The sequence below is a fragment of the Bemisia tabaci genome, chromosome 7, assembly GCF_918797505.1.
Source record: "Bemisia tabaci chromosome 7, PGI_BMITA_v3".
Taxonomy (NCBI): domain Eukaryota; kingdom Metazoa; phylum Arthropoda; class Insecta; order Hemiptera; family Aleyrodidae; genus Bemisia; species Bemisia tabaci.
In genome coordinates, this window is record NC_092799.1 from 15,631,243 (window position 1) to 15,658,885 (window position 27,643).

The 27,643-nt window shown below is 39.3% G+C and overlaps 1 protein-coding gene across 1 annotated transcript; it reads right to left on the reverse strand.

The window, feature by feature from the left end:
• Positions 1-20,897: 20,897 nt before the first annotated feature.
• On the reverse strand, positions 20,898-26,516 carry LOC140224978 (uncharacterized). Its single transcript, XM_072302227.1, has 2 exons — positions 26,296-26,516; positions 20,898-21,394 (listed from the first exon to the last, which is right to left on the reverse strand). Exons 1-2 carry the CDS (start codon positions 26,479-26,481, stop codon positions 20,978-20,980), a joined length of 603 nt encoding a protein of 200 aa, XP_072158328.1. The 5' UTR covers positions 26,482-26,516; the 3' UTR covers positions 20,898-20,977.
• Positions 26,517-27,643: the final 1,127 nt, after the last annotated feature.

Sequence of the window (27,643 nt, forward strand, 5' to 3'; positions counted from 1 at the left end):
AAATGAATCTCAGGGGACTAGAAATGAACGAAACTTTTAGCATAATAATTAAGATACGCCAAATGACAGGTAAATAGTTTCAGGATAAAATGATATTTTACTCTTGACCGACAAAGACAGCGATCGCCGTCACACTTCCAGGAAATCCAAGAAATTAAAAGAACAAGACATTCCAGGAAGTGGGACGATGAAAACAGTCTCTGGCGGAGAAAAGTAAAACAATCTAAAAATCAACCCAGGAACTAAGTTCTATGATGTAGATATGGCAACACCGAATAGAAAAGGAAAGTGTAAACGCACGATTAGACTTTGTCATGCCATAGAATGCAAGCGTAATTAGCAAATGCAACACTTTCTCAAGTGAACCTCAGACCAAAAATACCAAACATGTGATAACCCAATTAATAATGTGATTCCCCTAGTCGAGCACTTCACAAAGATGAATAGTGAGATGACATGTAAAGCTCTCGGCTCAGGGAAACACAAAAAATCAATAAGGTCAACGATTGAAATGGGAAACATATTTATGTTCCAGAATCCTCCTCCTGATTGCAGCAGCGGGAGGCATAGTAAATGACCTTACGTCTGGCATAGTCTTCTTACGGCAGAAGACTTTCCTACTGAGCAACGACATATGGAATGTCATCATGGAAATCCCTCTCCAACCATACAAAGATGCAGTCGAAAAAACATCGAAAATGATCAACACCACGATGCAGGAATCATGGGCAACAACGAATCCAGACAAATTGGCAGAACACGTCCAGCTAGAGATGGAAAGCTTCATCCTCCAACTACAGAACCTAAGGGACGAGATTAACGAACTATCGACAGAATCTCTCATCAGAGAAAAAAGGAATTTTGCGCCGTTTGGATTTATAGGAAGCTCTTTTCATTAATTATTTGGATTAAGTACGGACGAGGAAACAAGTAAATTAAACAATAAACTATTAAGCCTAAAAGCTGTAACATCCGAAAACCACCATGATATTGAGCAACAAATTTCAATTCTAGGAGATATACATAATTTTGAGGAAAAAAGTAAAAACATTATACAAGATATAGCGAAAGCAACAGAACACATAGATGAGAAATTCGAGAAAATTGCAAACACATATATCAATGAAACTAACTTTAAATTTATAATGGTGTCTAAATATTTCGATGTCTCCTTCTTCTTGAAAGAAATCCAATTTAGTATACTACAAATAAAAGACAACATTTTTAAGCTAAAAATCGCATTGCAAAGCGCCGCACACGGCACGTTAACGGAATTCCTTATGCCGAAGAGGAAATTACTGTCGGTCCTCTCAAAAATCCAAGCCCACTTACCACCCCAATACAGCTTAATCTTCCCTAATAGATCCACTCAAATCTCTAAGTTCTATAATTTAATATCTTGCCACGCAATATTGATAGATAATAAAATTCGCATCTTTCTTAACATTCCGTTGAAATCGGAAAACAGAATATTCGATTTGTATAAATTAGCGCCCTTACCCCATAACGTTAAAAATGTCTCTGTAAGCATATATATTGACCCCCCTCACCCATATGTTGCAATAAGTAAGAACAAAGAAACATACCTCCCATTAGACGAGGAAGAAATAAACAAATGTCACAATAAAGCAATTATGATTTGCCCAGTGAACATTCCAATTAGGAGTTTTAAGCCAAAAACATGCATCTTTTCACTAATCAGAAATATGTCCAGCGACATCATAAACTACTGTGATAGAATTGTAACAACTAGAAATAGAGCCCCCCTTTTTTATAAACCCCAATTAAACAATATATGGATATACAGCGTTGCAAACCCCGTCACAGCAATATTGCAATGCCCAGAAGACGGTGAGAAGGTAGGCAAGCAAGTTGAGCTAGTAGGAAATAATTATACAAACATTCCGCCCAAATGTTCTCTGTCGGCTGACACGTTCAGGATAGACGCCTCAGAAATATTCAACTCGATAGAAAATAGTGAGACGACCTCATTTTTCACTCCCACAATTAAAAATTTAATTTCACAGAAGGATAGCATCCTACTACACAATTTAACGAAGGACCCAACATTTGCTAAAAAATTCCAAGATTTAGTAAAGAACTCCGAGGAACTCCAGAAAGCCATTCCCGACGGAGTAAAGCTGCAGGCATTGAAATACAACATGCAGACATTCTTTGATACTCAGAAATACAAACCCGAAACATCCAACCACCACTATATAGTATATGTTACAATCTTCATCCTCGTCATAGCCATAATTGCACTACTTGCTCAAGTCCACATTATCAGACGGAACTTGCCAGAGGATAGAATTAGGTACATAAACAATGAGATTTATATGGATACCTCAGAAGACGCTTGATTGAAAAAGCGGAAACATAAGAAATACATCACATTACTTATTAGTTAGGAAGTAAGGGTTAAATGGATAATAATTAATATTTGGTTTTTAAATTTGGATCCCCATGAAATGCGGAAAACAAAGAGACATGGGGGCGTCCCGAGAAAAAATGGATCATTCAAGCTCATTGAAAAATGAACGATCCGGATCATTCAATTTGAATGAGTTTTTCGTCAGCTCATTCAAATTTGAATGATCCAGATCGTTCACTTGATCATTGAATTTTAATGCGCCCGAATGAGCTTGAATGATCCGGATCATTGGATTTCAACGAGCTTGAATGATCCGGATCATTGGATTTCAACGAGCTTGAATGATCCGGATCATTGGATTCCAACGAGCTTGAATGATCCGGATCATTGGATTCCAACGAGCTTGAATGATCCTGATCATTGGATTTTAACGAGCTTGAATGATCCGGATCATTGGATTTCAACGAGCTTGAATGATCCGGATCATTGGATTTCAACGAGCTTGAATGATCCGGATCATTGGATTCCAACGAGCTTGAATGATCCTGATCATTGGATTCCAACGAGCTTAAATCATCCTGATCATTGAATTTCAACGAGCTTGAATGATCCTGATCGTTGAATCCCAACCAGCTTGAATGATCCTGATCGTTGCATTTCAACGAGCTTGAATGATCCTGATCGTTGAATCCAAACCAGCTTGAATGATCCTGATCGTTGAATTCCAATGAGTCAAGGTCTCGGTCTGATGAGAATCTGTTATAAAAAATTGTAAACAGTATAGAAGCAAAAGTACATGGGTATCCATTCTCACTGCTTTGCAGTTTTTCTTCAACAGAAAAATGAAGGGGGAAAAAAAAACATATGATGATAGAAAAAGTTAAAAAAACACAGGCTCACCAGAAGTTTCGTCCAATTCCTCTTGAAGTAAGCTCATCCTCCGCTACAGTAATAGCGTGAATGTACCTTTAATAAAAGTAGTTTGAAGGTGAAAATTTTTGCTACAAACCATCTCCCCCACGCTGTCAAGAATGCAAACCACAAAACAGTCATGATGGGAGAGGCTCGTAGCTTTGCCGCCGAGTTGCAAAGCTGCCGCGGGGATACTTTCCATCAACAACTGAAAAATTTAACTAAAAAGAAACATATTAAATTAACAGCATAACCAGACAAATGTTGAATTGAAGAATGAACCGCGCGTTTAGAATTGCATGAGTGACATCGCTGTTACTCTGATTTAAAAGAAAGAAAGCAGCAAAAATTACATAGGGATACAAGGATATGTAATTGATTTTGTCTTTGAAATAATTAAATTACTTAGATTGTGCTTTGAATTGAGACAAGCCAATAGGTACTTACAATTTTGTGCTTGAGTGTTTGTTCAAATGAAGTGTCAACGATGGAGACCATATTATTGGAGTAAAAATGTATCTTCAGAACACAAAGCAGTGCATTTGATGGCTGGAGCACAACTCACAGGTATAAGGTAAGATCATACTGATAATTTGTTAAACGGTCTAGGGAAAAAACGAGAAAATTTAAAGCAACACAGAAGAAAAATCTGAGCGGCGACACGCTAATGATACGCAGGCAGTAAGACTAATCGTAGTCCTAGACTGATCAGATCAGACCAACGCGAGCCCCGCGAGCCCTCGGCCGTGTAGGTTTGGGGTGGAATTTCCAAATCTTCCCTTGCTCAACGGCATCTTCCTTTGTTTTCCTCACGCAGCAAACTGCAGAGTGGCCAGTGGCGGGAGGCGGGGAAGTAACGGCGTTGCCACATTGCTTAAATATTCTTCCATCCTCCTGTCTTAAGGGTTGCTACGATTACGTCACTTTCTTGTCTCTATTTTTTATATTATCATGTAAGGCTCATTTTTTTTATTGTCATAAGACTAACGAATTTACCGGAAAAGCTAGTATGAGGGAAACCCTTCTTTTCTCGATAATTAAAATCCTCTGCTCTGTAATTTCTCTTCTATACTGCTTTGAATTCTATCTCTTGTTATTTCCCTAGACTGTTTAACAAGTTATAAGTATGAACTTACCTTATACTTGTGAGTCGTGTTGCAGCCATCAAATGCACTGCTTTGTGTTCCGAAGACACAATTTTATTCCGATAAAATTTTCTCCATTGATGACACTACATTAGAACGAACACTCGAGCTCAAAATTGTAAGTACGTTCGGCCTTGTTTCAATTCAAAGCACAATCTAAGGTAATTTAATTATTTCAAAGACAAAATCAATTACATATCCTTGTATCCCAATGTAATTTTTGCTGCTTTCTTTCTTTAAAATCAAAGTAAGTAACGGCGACATTGCTCGTGTAATTCTAAACGCGCGGTTCATTCTTCAATTCAACATTTTTCTGGTTATGCTGTTAATTTAACATGTTTCCTTTTAGGTAACTTTTTCAGTAGTCAATGAGAAGTATCCCCGCAGCACTGCCGTGCTAAGGAAGAACGCCGTATGAATATTTGAGAGTTGCCAAATTTCCCTTGATAAAACATGTATTTTTGAAAACATTCTTGTATATTTTTCCTTGAAAAGTTCAGATATTTTGGATTAAATTAAGTACAAAATTATCTGAAAATTTCAGAAAGTAACATCCGCAATTTCCCAGTAAATTTGGTTTTTATTGGAGGAAATTTGGCAACGTCTGAAGGCTCATACGACGTTCTTCCTTGGCACGGCAGAGCCAGAGCAGAGCAGCTTTACAACTCGGCGGCAAAGCTACGAGCCTCTCCCATCATGACTGTTTTGTGGTTTGAATTCTTGACAGCGTGGGGGAGATGGTTTGTAGCAAAAATTTTCACCTTCAAACTACTTTTATTAAAGGTACATTCACGCTATTACTGTAATAGGGCGGAGGATGAGCTTACTTCAAAAGGAATTGGATTAAACTTCTGGTGAGCCTGTGTTTTTTTAACTTTTTCTATCATCATATGTTTTTTTTTTTTTTGTTTTTTTTCCCCTTTCATTTTTCTGTTGAAGAAAAACTGCAAAGTGAGTATGGATACCCACGTACTTTTGCTTCTATACTTTTTACAATTTCTTTATGATAGATTCTCATCAGACCGATACTTGAATATCCGAATCTGCTGATCATATCATCCATATCATTCTGGTGGCTTATTCAACTTCAATAATCTTGATCGTTGATTTAATAAGCTTGAATGAGCCAGCATGTTGGGTCGTTCAATTTCAATGCTCTCGATGATTCAGTTATGATAAGCCTGATCATTGACCCAATGAGTTTGAATAAGCTGATAAATTGAATCATTCAAATTGAATGATCCTGATTATACAAGTTGAACGATCCAACGAGTTAGTGCATCCATGTTGAATGATCGAATGAGCCAGCGCATTCAAGCACATTGGGTGAATGACCCGATGCACATTCAAGTTGAACGATCCAATGAGCCAGCGCACTCAAGCTCATTCGGGATCATTCAAGCTCATTGAAGAATCATTCAAACTCATTCAGGATCATTGAAAATTGAATGATCCTGAATGAGCTGGAACGATCCATTTTTTCTCGGGGTAGGATAAATAAATTTTTAACTTGTTGGGAATGGATTCACCTTTTCATTGAAAAGTTCTGCTTTTAGACACTTGTCACAGGCGTCATTAACAAAGTCCAGACCTTTGAAATAATCACAGTTTTCTCAGAGGATATTTCATATCCTCATTGAATATTCATGTTATATTTTCCTACGAGTATTCATTTGTGTTATATTTCCCTACAAACATTCATTTGTTGAATATTTATGTTATATTTTTCTACAAGTATTCATTCATTGAATATTTACGTTTTATTTTTCTACAAGTATTCATTCATTGAATACTTATATTTTATTTTTCTACAAGTATTCATTCATTGAATACTTATATTTTATTTTTCTACAAGTATTCATTCATTTAATTTCATATGCTTTTATCTACGAGTATTCCTTTATTACATATTATTTGGCTTGTTTTTATCTATAAATATTCATTCTATACTATATGGTCTATGTTCATTCATTGGACATTATATGTTTTGTTTTTATAAATTAACTGAATATTATAAGCTTTGTTCTTATCCATGTAAAAGTAGTACTTAAGTTCCAATTGTAAAAATAATACTTAAAACACTTTTTAAATAAAAAGACGGTTACAACGGCTAACTTCGGCGAGGGCGCCGAGCTTCAAGGGGCCCCAGGATTGTGGTGCACACCACAGCCGACTTGCCCCCTAAGGCCATCACGTAGCAGAGTGCATCCACCAAAAATACCCACCGACCTTGAGTTGGGGCGCAAGCTCACTGATCGGCTCGTTAGGCCGAAGCGCCCCAAGCTCGGTCGATGGATATTTAAGGTAGGAGTGGAGGCTCAGGGGACAAGTTCAGCATGGATTCCTCGAGCTCGACTCCCTGGTCGAACGCGCTGGAGTGACGTTATTTGTACGATACATCTTTTGTTGACTTCATTTATCGAGGTGCCGGGCCACCCTACGCTCCGCATAGGACCCCCGCATCACAATAGTGATTATTATTTTTGTGGGGACCCGCTACTTAGACTGTCCCCACGGGCGGCTGGTTTGGGAACTACTCTGGTAAGCGTTAAATAAGTTTACTTTTGTGCGAAAATTTTAAGCTTTGATGAAAATTTTAAGTTAATTAAGTGAAGAATATGCAAGAGGGCGCGATTGAATTATTAAAATTCGTGGTCAACGCGTCCGAAATATTTTATTGAATAATACTTGTGAGACCTCCCTTCGTGCTTCTCTGCCGCGGGGAAGCATTTTGAAAATTGAAGGCGTTTTCCGACAGACGCAATGTGCTAACGAATAATACAATAGGGGCATTGGAATGAATATTTCCGGTGACTCTCGGGAGGACCGTCCCCGAGACATATTCCGGCATTGGGTGCGAGATCCCATTGCCTCTTTTCACCCTTTAATTAGTATTTGAATATCGGTAAGTTATTTGCCCTTAGTGTTAAAATTAGTTAACATATTCAAGGCATTTTTGAGGAGAAGACTGGAGAGAGAGAGAGCAAGAAAAAATTGTTAAACGGAGGAAGGAGAATATGGGGATTGTCTTGTTCGTCTACCCACTTCCCGTCATGCCACCCGAGGGTACGACATTGAGGATGGAAAAAGAAACTTAGTCCTAAATTGTCATAATCTTTTAATTAGACCTGGTCTTAATATTTAAGTCTCATGTTACCACCTGTTGAAAGCTCTTTGAAATTTTGTACTCAACTTTTAAGTGAGGATGTTGCTTGAGAAAAATGGTCGCGTCAACTCCTTATTTGGTTTTGCAAAACCAAAATTTCATGGCATCGTACCATTTTGCCAGAGTGGCTATTTCATCGAATCCTTTGAAAAATATGTCAATTGTTTCATAAGATTTGACAAAATATCGCGGCATTTTTTCCAACATCATCGCGATTAATTTGTCTTGTTGTTTGTTCGTAGGTAATGCTGAGGCTGCATCTCCAGAGGAGCCTTGCTCAGAGCCGGAGTTATTTGCATTGTCGAGGGTCACCATTTTGTAAATATGTATGTAAAAAGTGGAAAACGGAGAAGAATATGTTTGTAATGATTTCTATAAACTGAACCTGTTGGACTTCTATAAACCGAACGATTGGTATGCGAGCTCATATGGTGAGTGTAACACGAGTTTGCATTACCTCTTTTCACCATTTAATTAGTATTTGAGTATCGGTGATTTGAAGAAAAACTGTGGAGTGTTGTGCGCCTCAACATACCTATCTTACATCTATTTCTATCTCTTACAACTATTCTTAGTCATGTCACCTTGATATAGTTCATATTCGGTTCATGTCCGGTCTTAGGACATTCCGCGGCTCCTGAGTCCGGCTACCTATTTTCGCACATTCTTACCTCGTCTTCATTTCTTCTAAACCACCTTGACACCTAGGCCCACAGGCACATTAGGTCAACTCAAAAGAGATTGTCTTAGCGTTAGGGAGCACTCTTGGATTACCCGCGACCAGGAGTCAAGACCACACTTTTTGTTCTTCCGTTTTCTGTCATTGTGTGCATTTCGATTTACGTACAATATATTTTTAGACACCTATCTTGTGTGTTGGAGTTTTTTCCTTCTTGTTTGGAGGAGCTAGTTCATGCTAGATCCCAACACTGGCATTTAGTTTAGTTTTGCAAATTAGAAATGCTTCTCCTTCGTCCCATTTCCCTGTGCTAACAATTTCGTAGAATTCCTCTAAAAATGTTCTAATTTTTTGAGATTTTTCGTCTTTGAAAATTTCAATTTTTTCCAGCAATAGTTTAATGATTTTCCCCTTGTTTCCGTTTGTTTCAGAATTTCCAGACGCATTCCCATTTGTTGAAGTATGAGCATCGTCCGTCATTTTGTTACTAGTTTTTTAAGATATTTTTAAGGAGAACTAAAAAATAAAATTATGCTTGTTCCCAAACCTGTTGTTCACTTTTTGTTTCAGAACCCACGGAAGCATTTGCATTTGTCCCAGACACATCGTCCATTGTTAGGTATTAGTTTCTATATTCAAGAAATTGTAATTTTTTGAAAAATTTATCGTTTTTTGACTCGAATCTCTTAAGAAGAGCCTCTTTAAGAGCGGTTTACGTGCATTTTCACACCAGTCCAGATTTATTTCCATAATTTAGGTTTCAAATTTTCGAATGACCAATTTACTTTATTGTCCTTTTCAAATGTGTCTTTTTATACGGAAAAATTCAATGTCATCGACGGTGTTGCCAGTAGATGTGCTAATATGTGCGGACACGCCATCCAATATAAGCACATCGATTTACATTGCAATACCACCATTAAAGAAATTGAGCAAGCAGTAGTAACTTAAGGGAGTAAATTGGAAACAGTAAAACAGCTGCCAGGGCATAATTTTCACGAGTGTAGGAAACAACGCGGCCTGTTTGACGGTGTAAGTTATGCGTGGTACGCCCCGCGTTCCCCATCAAGACACCATCGTACTGAGCACCCCTGGATGCCAGAGTCGCCCAATTTTGGGGCATACTGGCATCTGGTCAAGAGTATGTGTACTCTCGGGCCGTGTGCATCTTATCACTGCAACCATTATCAGAGTTGCATTGGTATGCTCGGTTCACTTCCGCAAGTTCGACTTACGATTGTCTACCCTTCCCCACGCCACGCGAGGCACGACAACTTATACTTCCCCACATTTTTTGGATTGCATTTTGCAAAAAGAAACCACTAGCATTGCAATGTTGCTAAGATTGTGCAACTTCTTTTGTCTTGGAGGAAAAACCCGATTACCCCTTAATAGTTTCTATTTAACTCGCTAAAAACTGTAAATTTAAGACAAAAATTACCATCTACATTTCATAGTTTTTCACAATTTCCGCAATTTTATTGCAAAGGATGAAGTTGCACAATCTTAGCATCATTGCAATGCTAGTGGTTCCTTTTTGCAAAATGCAATCCATTTATAATTACGATGATGCAAACCAGGTTGTTGAAAACCAAGACAGTCTTTTTGTTTTCAGATCTAATTTAAGATTTTCTAAGATATTTCTCACTTACAATCAATTTTTACTTCTTTTTAATTTAATAGGAGCAGATGATACTTCCCTCGTATGTGTTTTTAAAACAAATTATCAACAAAATCTGCGTGACTATATTCTCTAATCTGAGAAAATGGCGATAAAAACATTAAAAACTCAGTATTTTTGAAATAAATATTAAATCATGCACCATTATTTTTTTTAAAAAAAAACAATACAAATAACGTGCCTTCAAAATAAATTGTAGATATAAAATATGGATAAAATCCTAAAATTTTAAACGCGGAAAAAGTCAATAATACCCAAATAGTCCAAATCCTGAAAATGATTTGAAAAATGCAATTTCCAATCAAGAAGAAATAGAAGACTATTGCCTAAAACACCTTTTTTCAGAGCCAATAATTCAAAATTTCGAAAAAACATCGGAGCAAATTGCTCTTTTACCAGAAAACTTCTTTCTTTTTCAGAAAAATGACCCAGATTACAGAGATATTATTAAAGGTCTTTTGGAACCCTCAACAGCCACGCACAAAATTCTTTGAATTTTGCATAAATATGAGTTACTAAATAATCTACTAATCAGAAAACTAAATAATAATACGTGTGCACTAATGGTACCCAATTGTCTGAGACGACTTTTCTTATATGCAGCGCATGATTTCCCTTTGACAGGAAGTCACGGAGGCTATGAAAAGACATTAGGAAAATTGCAACATTATGACTGGTAAGACTGGTTCACAAAATTAAAAGATTGCGAGAATTACTGTAAGTCATGTGATAAATGTCAACGAGCAAAGCCTCTTACGGGCAAAAGGCAAGGTCTATTAGAACCAATAAAATTAGAAAGCACATGTAAAGCACATTCTATGTCAGAAGAGAAAAACCAGAAAATAATAATTAAATGAACCACACTATATTAAACAAAGAACCCAGAAGTAACCGGAGGACATTAAAATTACAGAAGAAATACGAAGTAAAATGTGGGCATAATTAGTCGTTGTTTGGCTGCAACTGTAAATTTTGCAGCGGTGGCAAGGGGAAAAATTCATTCGGGTTATCCAAGTGCCATGACCGAAACTGTGCTACCAAGTAGCATGAGTTGCAATGCGTTGTAATAATGTGGTAAGAAAATTGCAACTTATCGAATGGCGTACATGTTGCCTACTCACGTGATTCAAGGGGCGCGGGAAATCGCAACTTCATTGCAATAAAATCACGAACTCTCGAACTCTCGCGGTCTCGCGACAACGTACCGCCAGACTGCCGCTGCCGCCGCCAGACATTACAATTTTTCTTTCGATATTATCGCCGAAAATCGGCAGAAATTGACAAAATGTTGTACGAAGATTGCAACTTTATCGCAACAATGTTGCAACTTTATTTCAATAATTTCGTTACGAAATGCTACTTGAGGGGAGGGGAACAAAGGGAAACCTCTCGTCGACGAAATACCTTACAGAAAATGGACTTCAAAAATTGGCGCATGACTCACCGAAGGTTGTAATTGGCTGCTGGCATTTTTCCAAGGGAGAGTTCCATCCGAAAGTTGTGAATCCGGTAGATATGCTGTAGAATCCGGTAGAAATGTTGTAGAATACGGTAGAAATGTTGTAGAATCCGGTAGAAATGTGAAGAATTCTGAAGAAACCATGTAGAATCCGGTAGAAATCAATCCTGCCCGCATGTGACAGCCGTGACCGATGTGATGATGTTACCGTACATGAGTCATGGGCTCGCGACAGAGCAAAAGGTGAAACCACGAAACGATAAGACCGACTGAGTTGCGGTCGGCCGTGAGATTTTGCACGATGTGACCGAATGTGACAGCCTCACCTGTCACACGAAACCGAGCAAGTACGGGGTCTTTAAAGGTTGTTCCTCATTAACACTGCAGATTGCGGCAGTTAAAATACAGACAAGTAATCACAAAACGATGAGACTGAAGGAGTAACAAAATGCCACGATTACACTCATGATGTGACAGCCCTCTTGACACACGAGAGAACGCTTCTCGAAGGTAGTCCTTTTTAGACACTGCAAGTAACGGCGCTTCAAGCACAGACTGGTAATCCGAATCCGGACCGAAAAAGTTAAATGCCACATTTACACACATGATGTGATCGAACTTGAGTTGAAAGGATCACAAAGTTGGTCTCTTGTAGATACGATCAGTCAAGAGGGTAGATCGCGGAACTGAACGACAAGACCGAAGGAGTGTCAGATTGCCAAGATGTCGCACTTTTGGTGACCGAATGTGAGTAGAGGGGCTAGCGAAGTCGGTCCCGGGTAAAATCCGACCGGTCCAAACGGTAGAACACTGCAAAACTGCGAGCCCGAAAAAAGTACGAAATGTCAAAATGTAGCACATGCTGTGACCGAAGTTCCTTGAGTCACGGTTAATTGGGACAAGACAGCGTAGAACAGAGAACGCGGAACTATGAGGCTGGAGAAGTCTACGGAGATTCGACGGTGTCGCACAAGGATTTGACCGAATGTGAGTGATGGGCTTCGAGGGTTGAACAAGACGCAGGAGCCACGAACTGATGTGACCGAAAGGGTTGCAGGATGACACCGTTGTTGCGCAACCCGCGCGAGTGCGGTGATGAGCGGTGACCGCTCACCTCGACCGAGGTCAATCGAATGCCACCTCCGTCGGCGACGGAATCGAAGTCAAGTCGGGCGACTGATTCTGAGGTGATTAGCTACGTCACAGCTCGGGAATATCTTATTGGACTTTCCCTCCGCTGGGAATGCAGAGCGTTGTGGGAATTACCCGGTGCATACGCACCTCGCAGTTCGGCGCTACAGTGACGTGTGCATGTCGAGCTGTATCACTTTGAGAAAATGGTCAAAGTGCCATTAAAATATTAAAATTGGTAAAAAATTACACTTTTGAAACCACTCAGTTGCATAAATCTGATTTATGCAAGTGGGTGGTTTCTAGTTTTTAAATTTGGTACCAATTTTAACGTTATTTGCGTAGTAGCTCAAACTCCTTAAAATTTTCATCTCATAAAAATCTCGTTTGTATTTGTTGAAATTCAATATTTTTGGGGGTTGCACTTTTTTGTTAAGAAATAGGATTTTAGGCCTTATTCATAGTCGTTCCTTACACATTTCCTTGCCTGAGGTGGCCCCATTTTGTTCGCATCGTGATTAAGACCGTTTACTCAAGTAGACGACCACAATGAAAACATTGAAATAAAATTACGATTTAATGCATTAAAATTGAATTTTTTTCCCCTGGAAATGGCAATATTTTTACATGCCTCGGTCAACAAATGCCGATTTTAAGCGATCAACAAAGTAAGTTCCATGTGCAGGAAAACATTTTAAATTTTTCTCCCGTATCTGAGTGACATCTCACTGGCAGCATAGAAAAGAGCATTGCGAGTTCACGCATAGCGCCATCCCTAGTAGCAGAGCCATGGAAGGAAAAGCTAAAGATTATGTACAAAAGTTATTTTTTTTTAAAAAATGCATGCATAATAAAGTGTTAAAAGTGAACATTTTTATGTAACCACTGTATAAAAAAGTCATAATTTTCGTGAGCTTTTCGCAAACATACTAACAATTCTTCTAATTCGCAAAAAGCTCACGAAAATTATGACCTTTTTAAAAATAATCGTCACATAAAAATGTTCGCCTTTAACACTTTCGTATGCATGCGTTATATAAAAACATAAAAACAAATGTCTATAAAAAAATTCCCTTATCTGGATTTTATCATTTTTCATATAATATGGTCAGGTCTGAACTTTGATTTTTTTATGTGAGCGTTACACGTTTTTAAATAAAACTACCAGGTAGATAACAGATCTGTTTTTTATATACTTTTTTTAGAAAAACAAAAATTTGTTCTGCTACTAGGGATCGAGCCTTCACTTTTGCAGATGCAACACGGACGTCCATCATGTGCGAATAGTTGTATCTCTGCGCCGTCATCAATGGGTCTCCTTTTACATTGCTCTATTTCCATACTGTTCGTTTCAGTTTGTCTTATTTGTATTTTTATCGGTGCTTTAAAAACTAATGAGCAGCCCAGCCGTGAAAGTCGTAATAATCGAGCCTCGTTCCTCAAATTTTCTCACGACATCTCATTGAAAGCGGAGCTGCGGAACATCGCGAATTCACAGCTCGCGCCATCGCGCCTTCAATTTTGAAGATGCAACACAGACATCCATCAAGCACGAATAGTTGTATCTCTGCGCTGTCATTTGCAATATAATCCCTTACCTATGTAAGTCTTGACGGTATATATGTATTAGTCACTTTGGCAGCACACAAGTTGCTCGGCGAAACCTAATTGCTGCTAAAATCTGTCAAGGTAGAGATTTTTCGGAGGCGCTTTAATGTTTCTTGCAATTTGGTGTCATCGTCAAAAACTCTTCTCTCTCATTCCACGACAGTCACGACAAACATGAGAAAAATTTACTTGGCGCATGGTGTAGCGGTTTCGTTACTACGCATTGTTGATTTTTTGAAAGTAGAATCATTTCAAGGCTGCATGATGTTGCAAATTTGTATCAGTATTTTCGACATTAGTTGAAATTTTGAGAAAAAAATTGGGACTTAATGTTTTTAGGAATGCTACTGCATAATAGCGTCCCTCAGAATCCAAAATCCAAAATTAATTCATGCCGTATAGGGTTCACAACCTTCACAACCCTCGGTGAATTAAGGGTGGCGCATGAGGAATGGTTGTACCAGGCGCCATCACAACAAGGTCATTAAAATGAGAGGTAAGAAAAAAGGGTTGGAAAAAGAGAGCAGAAAAATTGAGAATATTGATAAATATCAAATTTACCGGGGAGCGCATGAAGCCTCCAAAAACATAGTCATCCCACTGAACGCATGCCGCACTTCTGAGCAGCAAGTTAGTTCTGTTGATGGATATAGTCCACTCTTTCTCCTTCAATTTCGCCACATAGGCAAGAAAGATACCGGGGAGCGCTAATAATGGAGATGTTGCAAGTGTGAGGAATTTGCGATTTGACTATGGATTCTTATGTAAAAGTTCGCAAGAAACACGATGGTGCCACTGGTTTTCTTTGAAATCAACTCCCAAGCTCAAAAAAAAGCTCTCAAGTTGAGGCCAAAATGGAGGGGATATCCCACCCAATCCTGAGAGTCCACCTCTACATCAAGACAAACTCTCCGTGCAAAGATGTGGAGCAAATACATTAGCAGGGTTGCCGTGTTTTCAGTTTTAGAGTTCCCAAATAAAGCGGCAGCCCTGTCAATGTATTTGCTCCATATCGTTGCATGGAGAATTTGTCTTGATGTAGAGGTGGACTCTCAGGATAGCGTGGGATATCCCCTCCGTTTTGGCCTCAACTTGAGAGCTTTTTTTGAGATTGGGAGTTGATTTCAGAGAACACCAGTGGCACCATCGTGTTTTTTGAGAAATTTTACATAAGAATCCATAGTCAAATCGCAAATTCCTCACACATGCAACATCTCCATTATCCATTCGAAACACAGACTCTTTCGCTTCTTTAAAATTGCCGACAAATAATAATTCGTTACCCTTTAGGAGATATCTTCAACTGGTGGTTCGCCTTCAATTTCAACATCAGGCAGCAAAAGTACCGAGAAGCGCGAACAGTCGTCTATTCGAAAAACGCACCAATCTTGTTCCTCAAACTTTGTTTAAACAATACCATGCATAAATCTAATGAGAGATTTGGTCCACTTGAGGTCGGCCTTCAATTTAGCTACATAGGCAACCGTTTTGACGGAAAACGCGAAGTTCTGGACTTCCATGATCCGACGCACACTGACAAACATCATTACAGACCCGATTTCTCTTAGGAATTCCTGCTGACATCCTCCAGAAATCCATCAACATTGCTCTTATTAGCATGTCTAGGATATGAAGTATGGCAGTCATAGAAACGAACACAGGAACTTGACATTCATAGTTTTCACTATTTGTAATTGAGGAGCATGGAGGACAGGGCGCGTAACTGCAGGTTTTTGCTATTTCCAGAGACACGTGTTCATAATTTCAAAATTACGAGGAACTTTAATGTTCAAACTCAGTTCTTGATGCTTAAAATTTGGATTTTAGTTGCGAATTCATCAGAAAATATTTTCTAAAACCTGTTCCAGTTAAAATGATCAATATCTCAATTTGTTTCACAAACTGCACTTACAGGGCTTGTCCTGCAAGTCCCTCGATTGAAGCAGTGAGAATGAAAACACACCAACTGGGTATAATGAAAATATTGAAGGCACACAAAAAACCGAACAGCGTACGTGACGAGGTTACCATGAGAAAAATATATTTGACGCAGAGGACAAGTATTCGTGACAGTAGAAAAGTGTCCCAAGGCAAGCAATTTTTTCACGGTAACTTTCTCGCCCACTGATCAATTTTTTGTCTCCCACAACATTTTCATTTTCCCGAGACGGTGCGCTTTCTTTCTCTCCGATTCAATTCTCATCTCAAAAAAGAGATGACCCGTTCGTTGGCAGAATATTTCCAAGAGGGAGGCCGGTTGGGGGGGAGGGGGCGCAGCACCCCCATTTCTCCACACAACTCCCTCGTTGAATTTAGAGTCCCTTTATACTGAGAGTCAAGACGATGTGAATCCATTTCTGATTGGTTCCCGTATTTTAGACCTTCACAGTGTCACAAGCGGGAATAAAGATTACATTTTCGCCGATTGCAAAGATTATAATCTGGAATGGACCAGGGAATTACGAGTTCGGCAAGGAACAAACGGAATAAGAGAAGGGACGGAGAAAGGAATTCGAGAATGGGCCGATCAAAGATTACGAAAAACGTTCAATTTCTGTAATCTTTATTCCCGTTTGTGACTCCATGAGGGGGTGTTGTCTTGACTCTCAGTATAAAGGGACTCTAGTTGAATTCAGTAACACCCCCCCCCCCCCACCCTCCCCGGCCACATCACCGTTCCGTATCGCTGATTTCCATCCAATTTTTCGCTGCCGAGGCGGCTCATTTCTCTCCGGCGTGAGAAATATCCGACATGGCAACTGATGTCATAATTCACCAAGTGCTCTCTCGGCGCGACCCGCCGCGGGGGGGGGGGGGGGGGGGGGGGGGGCTGAAGGGGGGAGTCTCGCGGTAGCAGAGCAGAAGCTGAGCCACTGTAGCAAGCCGGCGCGGAGCGGCGGCGTCTTGGCGTATCTATGTTATGCTTTTAACTAATTACTTCCATTTGTGAGATCAAACACCTCTCACGGCGCCTCCCTTATCGCGCCGCCCCTCGATTTTTCCCCCGACCCTTTTAATCGTCCTGCTCTCCGCGGGCATCGCAGGAAGTGCCCGTCGATTAAAGCCGTCCGTGGAGACGGAGATGAAAGGCTTTCAGTTCGAATCTCGAACGGTAGACATAAGATGTAGACAGCATCGTGTCGGTATCACCAGAGACAATATGTTCGGCTCAAGTGATTCTGAATTACTCGGTTTTTTCCCGGCGCTTCATCGATTTCATAACCGGCGCCAGACAGGGTTGCAATTTTTCATGACAAATAAACTCATGAAATCTCATGTGTAATATTCCACGAAAAATTTGAATTACTCTGAAAAAAAAATTCTCGGCGTTTTTACCAAGGTCCGTTGGTACCTTAACATCTCACTTGTTTTTACATATTATTGGTAATTTTACCAAGACAGACTGGTAAGCTTACCTAAAAACCGGTATTTTTACTGTTTTTTTCAGGTAAGAATACCACTTTTATTGGTAATCAATTCCCGGTAACTTTGCCATTTTATCTCGGTAATTCTACCACAGTCGATAAAAAATATTGGTGTTTTTACCAAGGTCCAGTAAAATTACCGAGAAAGTTCATAATTTTACCGAGATTTCTCGGTAAAATTACCAATTCCATTGATGGTAATTTTACCAAGAAAAAACTGGGATCCAATAGAACCCTGAATTCTTGGTAATATTACCATTTTCTTAGTAAATACACTGGGATTTTTTTTTTCAGTGTATATGACAAATATTTTCCAAAATTAAATGCGAAATTACACGAGAGGCGACTGGTTTTTGCTACACTGGAAAAAAACACATTGGATCTAGATTCCAGACTCTTAAAAACATCGGCGAGAAAAAATAGTCTTGATTCGATCGGATTTTTTCTTAAATCAAGAAGCAGGCCCCTTAATTTGAGCGGATTGCCTTTTGATTTAAGCAAAAATCTGATTGAATCAAGAGTATTTTTTCTTGCATGTCGATATGTTATCAAGAGTCTGGACTCTAGATCTAATGTGTTTTTTTCCCCCAGTGTACATGGTGTTTTTTAGTGCGTGTTGCATACCTAGCCCCTGAAAAAATGTACCATGTTTTTCACAACTTTGTGAAATTTCATGAAATGTTTCATGGAAATTTCCAATAGCTCATATTTTTCATTTCACCCGTGCAACCCTGGATAGGCCTCCTGAATTCCTCGCGCTCAAGAAATAGTTATTGCAGAACCCAAGATAAAATGGAAATGTTGGTGAAGTTTTGGGCCCGAATTTTGTTGGCAAAATCGTGGTCGACCATAAGTTGCGGTAGGGATGTCATACCTGTTTGATAACACTGGACACTAAAAAAAAAAAAATCACTGCAAATTGAAGAAAGCACGAAATTTAAACCGATGCACTAAAGTTGGAAAGAGGGTTTTCGGCATCATGTCACGAGATGGTCACGGGTTTCGATGTCACGATATGTGCTGCGTTACCGTGTTAAAGGTTGAAGCATGGAATTTTTGGTAGGAAGTTACACTTATCGCATGCAGACGATGAGTCAAAATAGCTGTTCTAGTGGGAGAGCAGAAATTATTGAATGGAACTTTTGACTTGACTTAGGTTTTTATTAAGACTTGGAATCGTTACAGAGTCTCTTCAGGAGCACAAAAGGCTGGTAGTGCTAAATGGAAGTCTAAAATCCGACTTAGCGTCTCCTCGAGCTTTGAGACGCCTCGCTCATGCAGAAAGCCTCACCACCTTATCCTCCTAATTACTGCAGAGATTATAAACATAAAAAGAAAGATGCGGTTGACTGATCACGCCAACGAGTAAGTGAAAGCTTACTCGAACTTTGACCAACTTGGAGTAGGGGAGATGGAAATACGCTATGAAAAATAGCGTTGCGCCATACGTGACAACACTCATAGTCGAAATTAGATGTAGGTTTTCGCAACTTACGGTCAACCATAGTCAACAAATTTTGGGACCCGTAATTAAAATTATTCTTGTGGAATTTCCTGCATGGTGAATTCAGACTTCTATGATTGCATTTTTAGATAAACAGCATTAATGCACTCGTTGTGCAAACTCTCTCTTCATTTTAATCCATCTAACAAAAAATTACAGAAGATTATGCCTTAAAATTCTGTAAGATCTTATGTTACCTATTTATTTAGGAAAAATGTAAATATATTTTCAAGGCGAAATTTTTGTCTCATTTTCTACAAAATAGCAAGACACCAAACGTAATTTTGTAACTAATTGAACTAATTCTGACCAAGATTGTTACATCGGTGATAGGTCAAAATGTCCAAAACAAAATGTCCAAAAGTCAAAATGTCCAAACCCTGAATGCCCAAAAATTTAAAAAGGCCAAATATTAGTAATGTCCAGCAGACAAATAAGTCCAAAAGTAGGCAAATGTCCAAATGTGAGATTAGGCGTAGGTTGAGTTGTCATTGGATTTTTTGGACCAAAAAGTTGCTACTTATGACCGAGGAACACTGCCAAAGTTTCAAACTTCTATCTCAATTAGGAAAAAAGATACAGGGGTGGTAGGTGACTTTTGGATAACCCATGTACATTGACGTTGCTTAGAGCGATCGACTTGTGCTGCTGACACTGATTCTGACAAAGACGTCTGAAATCTTTCCATTAATTTGGACATTTTTGATGCATGGATTTTTGGGCATTCAGGGTTTGGACATTCTGACTTTTGGACATTTTATTTTGGACATTTTGACCTATTACCGTTACATCCGCACAATGATTCCAGTCGGGGACTCAGTCCCATTATTAATATCAGTTTAAAGTGAACAAGTATTTACACTCCTCAGAAAAATGTGAGCAATTTGAGGGAAGCTAACTATGCCACATTATTTGTGAGTATGATTCCAGATGAAAAGAATTAAAAACATTGTTATAGCAAACAAAATGATGTAATTATTCGTGACGCTACCACGACAAATAAGTAACACATGACAATAGGTAACCACACAAAGTGCTCAGCCAAGGTGGCTTTTTAATTTCCCTGTGAGCAATTCGTAAACCAGTCTCTCAACCCCCCCCTCCCGCCCTTGTTTTGAATTACGTACAGCGTACACCCAGCTTGACCCACGCACAGATTTTACCGAAAAATACTGCTGAAAACCATCGACACCCCCCTCTTAATCTTAAGACCCTGTAAACCAATCTCGAAACCTCTCTTCTCCTCGAAGTGACTTGCGTAATACTCGAATGTCTCTTAAGGGCAAAATGAAGATTCACTTTTAATGATCTTGGAATTAAATTCTGTGCTGGAGTCTATTTAGCGCCCAAAATAGCGAGTGATTTGAACGTAAGGCGAAATTTATTCTGTTTAAGGAGTGATTTACATTATATCTGAGCGGAGTCATCTCTTTTAGCGGAGTTTCAAACCCTTTTATGATGCTAATTTTACTCCGAAATCAACTTAAAATGGGACTAAAGCCGCAAGAATAAAAACTTAAAATAAAACGCCCAGGACGTTCCGTAGTATCACAACTACATTTTAAACCAGAAAAGATGGAAAATGTAATAGATACAAACTGAGCCAAACATTCTGTTATTGTGAGACTGCTAATGCAACAAATAAACGAACATGTGCACTAAAAACCAAGCACATCAAAACGGAGATTACTCAAGTGTTCCACCTCCATCGAGGCATGCATTTATGATGCTGCAACACGTCCCAAGTTTTTTATTATATATTTACATTTTTGCGGACTCACTCCAATTGCCAGTTGATTTCCGATGGGAATGCACCAGACCACGAATCTCGTTTGCGGTATATAAAAATTTCCACTCCCATCTCAGTTTCTTGAAGGAGAGCAAATCAACACCTCAGGCTAGGTTGCTCCTCCTGATATCATCGGGCTCCAAGCGGTCGTTCTCCTTCTCCTCCCTCCGGGACGAGGGGTTGTTCCTGGTGACGTAGTCGACGATGCCGACGGGGGCGAACTTGCCGCTGCGGACGGAGTTGACGCCGGTGAAGGCGACGTCGGAGGCGGCGACGCCGGCGACGGCCCCGGTGAGGCCCCCGAGGAGGCCCCCGACGACGCCGGCCGTGGCCGAGGTGGCCCGCCGCAGGATCACCGCCCCGCGCTCACGGTCCCCGGCCAGGAGGTGGAGCCCGCCCCGCAAGTGGCCCACGCCAGGGGTGTTGTCCGCCACCGGCTCCACGAACTCGTGCAGGAAGCGACGCTGGGTCTCGCGAGCCCCCTCGCGGTCACCGGACACGATTTGTACGGCGGATTTGACCTGGAAGTACATATTACTCGATATGAAAAAGTAATCAACATTTTGCGTTGAAATGGGAAGAAGAGAAAAGAACCAGACCATTCAGAGAACCAGAGAAGCAGACCATGGTGCATGACATTATGAGAAAACAACTCATTTGGTATGGTCATGTCCAGAGAATGGCAGGAGACAGGTTGCCGAAGAAGGTCCTTGACTTGGTTCCTCCTGGGAGAAGACGCAGAGGGCGCCCAATGAAAGGTTGGAGGGAGGGGATTGAAGCGGAAATGTTAAAAAGCTCAATGCCCCAAGATTTGTGGTTTGAAAGAGAGCAGTGGAGATTAGGAGTCGTAGAGCGCGAGGGAGTGCTGTAAAGCGACTTATATATATATGTATGTATGTATGTATGTATGTATGTATGTATGTATGTATGTATGTATGTATGTATGTATGTATGTATGTAGAAACAGTAATCAAGATTTTGCGTTAATATGGGAAGTGGAACTCGATATGACTCGATGGACGCCGTATTTTGTGTCAGGACGACATGCGATATATCGCGCTGATTGGTTCCATTTTTTCAGTCACTCACTGGAAAAAAAAAACACATTGGATTTAGAGTCCAGACTCTTGAAAACATTGACAAGAAAAAGGACTCTTGATTCAATCAGATTTAAGCTTAAATCAAAAGGAAATCCGCTCAAATTAAGAGGCATGGTTCTTGATTTAAGCTTAAATCCGATTGAATCAAGGGTATTTTTTCTTCTCGATGTTTTTAAGAGTCTGGGCTCTAGATCCAATGTGTTTTATTTTCCAGTGCTCGTCATTTTTCTCGAATTTTGAGATGGCAATTCTGTTGTCAGGAGACTAAACCAATTGAATCGGGACGTGCGAAATCCGCTAATGTCCATTTTTCCAGTCTTCAGTTTTTTTGAGTTGATAATACTTTTAAAGAGTTGATACAACCATAAAAGTGATGAAAAGACTCATTCTAGGATAAAGTAACCAGGAGACGAGTATTAACACCACTTTTGTGGTTGCATCCAACTCCGAAAAAGTATTATCAACTCAAAAAACTGAAGACTGGGAAAATGGACATTAGTGGTTTTTGGACGTTCCGATTCAATTTTGACAAACAAATTCAACGTACTAAAGGCGTGGTTTATTAGAGGAAAATTATCGCATTCGATACTGGTATCGAAACAGCACTCGAATGCGATCGTATTTCTCTGAAAAAACCACGCTTTTATTACGTTTAAATTGTTTGTCAAAATTGGTAAGAGAATTCTTTAGTCTCTTTACAACAGAATTGCAATCGCAAAATTTGAGAAAAATGACGAGTAGCTGAAAAAATGGTACAAATCGATGCGATTATACCGCATGTCGTTTTGACACAAAATATGGCATTCATCGAATCAACTTAAAGGAAACAAAAGCGCCCGCACCAGTACTATTCGGTACTTTGAGACTATACCGTGTTGTGTGACGTTTCAATCTTTCAGTAGCATTAAAATTCAATGTGAGAAAAAACCGTTTGCATGCGGTCAATGTTGTATGATTCTTTCTCTAACACTCCAAATATCGGCACCTTCCGGCCAAAATAGGTATATCACAAGCGCCATACGATGTTTAAAACTCTCCGCCACCATTATTTGGACGTATTTCTACCAAACAGACCTATGTGGAGGTGAGAAATATGGGGTGTGCTCGTCGAAGCTGCATAAGAAGCAATGTAAAAGTGGGCGTGATTCCTTTTGAAGAATTGGAAAAGCGGGATATTGCATTCTATCAAAGAGACCTATGTGCCAACTGAATGCGGGACTCATGAGCCGCGGGCATGGCAAGATAGCGTTGTGGACAGGGCTCATGAGTTAAAGACTCCCCCCAACGATCTCCCCGTCGTTGCGCCTCTCGTTCGTTGCCCGCTGACGTCACTGGCGCTTTATTATTCTCATTCACTCTTACGCAAAGAGAACTAACGAGCACACCCCATATTTCTCACTTGCACATAGGTCTGTTTGGTAGAAATACGTCCATTTTTTAACAAAGATATTGTTCAACAAAGCTGTCCGAAAATGTCACTGAATTTTCTTTGTGCTGCCGATAAAATTCAGTAAAATTTTTCAAACAGACTCAACCAACAATTTTCATGACAACTTTTAAACGTCGCATGGCGCTTGTGATACTTTGGCCGGAATGTGACGACATATTTGCAAGTGCATAGAGTGAAATCAGTGACCCTAGTTGGGTTTGGTTAGGTTCAGCAACTAAACTAACTCCCTGGCAAAGCGGAGCGTATCACTGGGGTTTGAAAGCGCGCCAAATCGAGATCGTACCACTTTCCTTTTTTTATGCCAATCATCGCAATTTGACGAGATATAGCTGATGCTTCTGAATTTCCGACGATTACTAACTGCCTGCGACAAATGCACAGTATGATGCATATTTGACGAGTATTCAATTTACGCTTTTAATATAGCTCCACGACTACAATGTACAACGGTGAAACACTGCACAAATTCGTATTTGGGTTGTGGAGTTTCGAATCTTCCACACCTACTTTATCTTTTAAAGACGGATCGTACCAACATCATAGCTTTAAGTTTTCATAGAATGTTCTTCATAATGAGAGGAATAATCGCCGAACTTTTCAATGAGTGACGTTCAGTATAGTTTTTCATGTAGAAAATAAAGTATGAAAGGAAATCTGTAAAGCCGCGAACGGACATACGCACGCATTTCCGCATAATCTTACCGTCGATATGCTGCGAAGATTGCAATAATATGATATTTTCATTCTGAAATAATTTGAACGGGACCAAAAATGTTGGATCTCCGTAAGTGAGATATCTATGAGTTTTACTTCAATTGCACCACTGAATTCCCATCTGACGAAATTATCATGAGAGGGGGTCTAATCCTAAGAATAATGATGAGCAAATAAACATATCATTCCCGTTTTTCTATGTAACAATCCAAAATTCAGCTGTTACGTGCTTAAGAAACACAATATAAAAGTTAAAAAAAAAAAAAAAAAAAAAAAAAAAAAAAAAAAAAAATTAAACGCAAAAAGCGTCTTTCTTGAGGTTTTTGTGATTGATCATCAAAGCGTGACAATGAAAAACCTGGTAAGCGCTATCTGCGAGCTGCAAAGATTAGTTTTGCATGGTGGTCCTCATCGTATAAAGAAAAACTGCGAATGTAATCGCTTCATGAATTTTTCGTTGCGGAAATTATCCCTACATTTTGGTGATATTTTCATTTAAAGATTTGTTATTCTCGAGACATCGAGTATAATGAAGGAGAGAAACAGTTACATGACCAGTGGCGTGGCAAGCTTTGCAACATATCGATAAGGTGAGGTTGGGTAACTGGGCAGGAGTTCGGAGAAAAATGTCAAAATTTCAACTTCATGATTTTTTTCCTATCATTATATTGACAGTGGAGGCTACTTTTAAATTTTTTTTAGTAAGTACAGCATCTTGTCTAAATGTAGGAAGAGTCAAAAGTCGAATTTCATCTTTCAATTTTTTCCCACAAATTTTCAAAAATTTCCCGTTTTTTTCACCCAGTTACCCAACGTCGTGGGGTAACTGGACTACCCCCCCTTAATTTTTGAGGGGGGCATTATTTTTAATTCTCATTGGCCAGAAAGTGATGTCCTGCTCATGAAGGTTTAAGAAAATGTCATTTGAATGTATATAAACATGTTTAAGTGGTTAAGAATGATGTCGTAACAGTTAGCGGCAAAAAAACCCTCAAATATGAGAATTGAATAACGGTAAAAAAAAATTGTTTCCTTGTAGATAAATGCTTAGAACTTTCTGTATTACTACTTATAAAGTAGTATTGTATACCAGGACACTGTTTGGCCACTTTTAGTGAGATTAAGCATGATACATTTTTAAAAAATGAAAAAAAATTAAGCCGCAAGGCTGATCTGGGATAGAGTCAGGCGCCAAAAAGTTCCCTTAATTTTTAAGGGGGGCATTATTTGTAATTCTCATTGGCCAGAAAAGAATGTCCTTCTCATGAGGGTTTCAGAGAATTTCATTTGAATTTATATAACCATGTTTAAGTCGTTAAAAGTGATGTCATAACAGTTAGCGGCAAAAATGTAATTAAGTATGCTTAAGTTATGCTATAATTGACTTAAGTTAGAAGTTTAGTGTGCTGGGAACCCTGATTATTGGTCTTTGGCACTTAAAAGTCCACAATAGTCAATTAGTTTTGACATTTTCAGAAGTAAACAAACACCGAAGCACAGCAACCTTGCAATGGGTAACTGGGCAGGTGCCACCACTGCTACCTGCCCAGTTACCTTGGGGTGGGTGCCCAGTTACCCCACAAAGGGAAAATTTTCAAGGTAACTGGGCATCAACCCTTTGCAGCCAGTATTTTCATCCAATTACGTTGTAATTACTCACGCATTACACAAATACATCATACATGAAGAAGAATTGTCAAAGTTGAATAAAATACTTGCTGGGAGTGAGATATGAGGCTCTTTTCGGGACCACCTCCGGCGTTGTTTTGAAAAAAAAGCTGTCCAATTTTCGGCACTTCACCATTCACCATAAAATTTTTTTTTGAAGTTATGTTTACATGTTCTAGATGGTTTACGTCATAATGAAGGTATGCCAACAGTGAAAACAATTTTTGCACTAATCTGGTAGAAATACAGAGGGTACTGCCCAGTTACCCCACCGCCCAGTTACCCAACCTCACCTTAGTTACGCCATTTAAACCAATGGAAAAGGATCGAGAAACATGGTGTTTGCAGCGAACACCTTAATAATCGATTCTTTACCATAGGTTTAAATGGCATAACAATCGATACATCGCAATTCACGCCACGCCACTGTACGCGACCTCAGGAACCCTTGATGGGAATAGGTTTTGATCTTCCACTTTTCATTGCTCACCTGTGAAATAACCGGCGCTTGATTGATGAAGTTTTCCTGGGTCTCTCTAGCACCTTCCATGTCTCCTGAGACTGCCTGAACAGCCGATTTTACTTGCGACACCACCGGAACTGAGTCCCAAAAATCGGCGGATATTGAGGGAAGGCTGGCTGCCACAAGTGTCATCGCCACAAGGAAGCACCGCATTTTTCAAATATTTTGTCACGATGTATAAATTATTGTCCTTCGTGACACTAAACCTATGACAACCAGAATAATGACAAGGTGAGCGTCAATTTCTCATCTATATAGACAGCAGCATCATTGGTGGATTAAAATCACGGCCACTGGCTGTTTTCCTAGGCTCGTGTTAAATAATGGTACGAAGATATAAATCCTGATCAAAATGGACGATGTGATATTAAGTCTGAAATTTAATGACATACTTTCTTGGGAAAAAGCCAAACCTTCGCTCCAAGGAACGTAACACCAAAAATGTTTAATTTGATTCGTTGGCCATGGGCAGAAAAAAATTTTGAATTTCGATTTTTTTTAAAATCCGTGAGATAATCTGAAAAAGGAGGAGGAGGAATGAAAGGAATAAGTGACATTTGAAGCATCGCAATAATTATTTATGCCTCAAGGAATTGAATGATTTTACAACTCGGGAATGAGTAAATCATAATGGGTATCTATTAATGTGATACTCCGTTCTCATATTTCCTTTCTCGCCCGATGTGAATTTTTTGGTCGTAAACGTAACGCAACATTACCACTTCGGTTGTATCAGCCATCATCAGGTGAATTGCAAAAAACGTAGAACGAAAAAAAAACGAACAGAAGTTAAAACAGAGCACTGTTTAGCTGTTTCATCGTAATTCACCTGATGATGGCTGATACAGCCGAAATGACCATAGTGTGTTAAGTTGACAACCAAAAAATTCACTTCGGGCGAAAAAGGAAATGTGAGTTCCATGATACAACCCGATAAAGAAAAAAGAAATATAACAATTAATGTGACTTTGGTTGGCCATTCTAAACGGCAATGAATCTTAAATTAGTGATAAAATTCACGTAATGAGGATGCAAAAAATTGTAGGTAATTTCGTGAATTATTCAAAAATATTGCGTAAAATTATACATATTAGTTTTAAAATAAAAATTCTTACCTTCATATGTAGTGATTCGATGGAATGAAATAAGAGAATGTAAAAATTCATGTAAAAAACAACGTCATTTCAGAGAATAAATTGAATTAGATGCCATCTAAAACGAGCGTTTTGGATTAGAAATTATCCTCAAAAACTGTAGATTCAAATAAAATACTTTTCAGCAGATTCACGGGTCAGGTAACCTTAGATAAATTTAA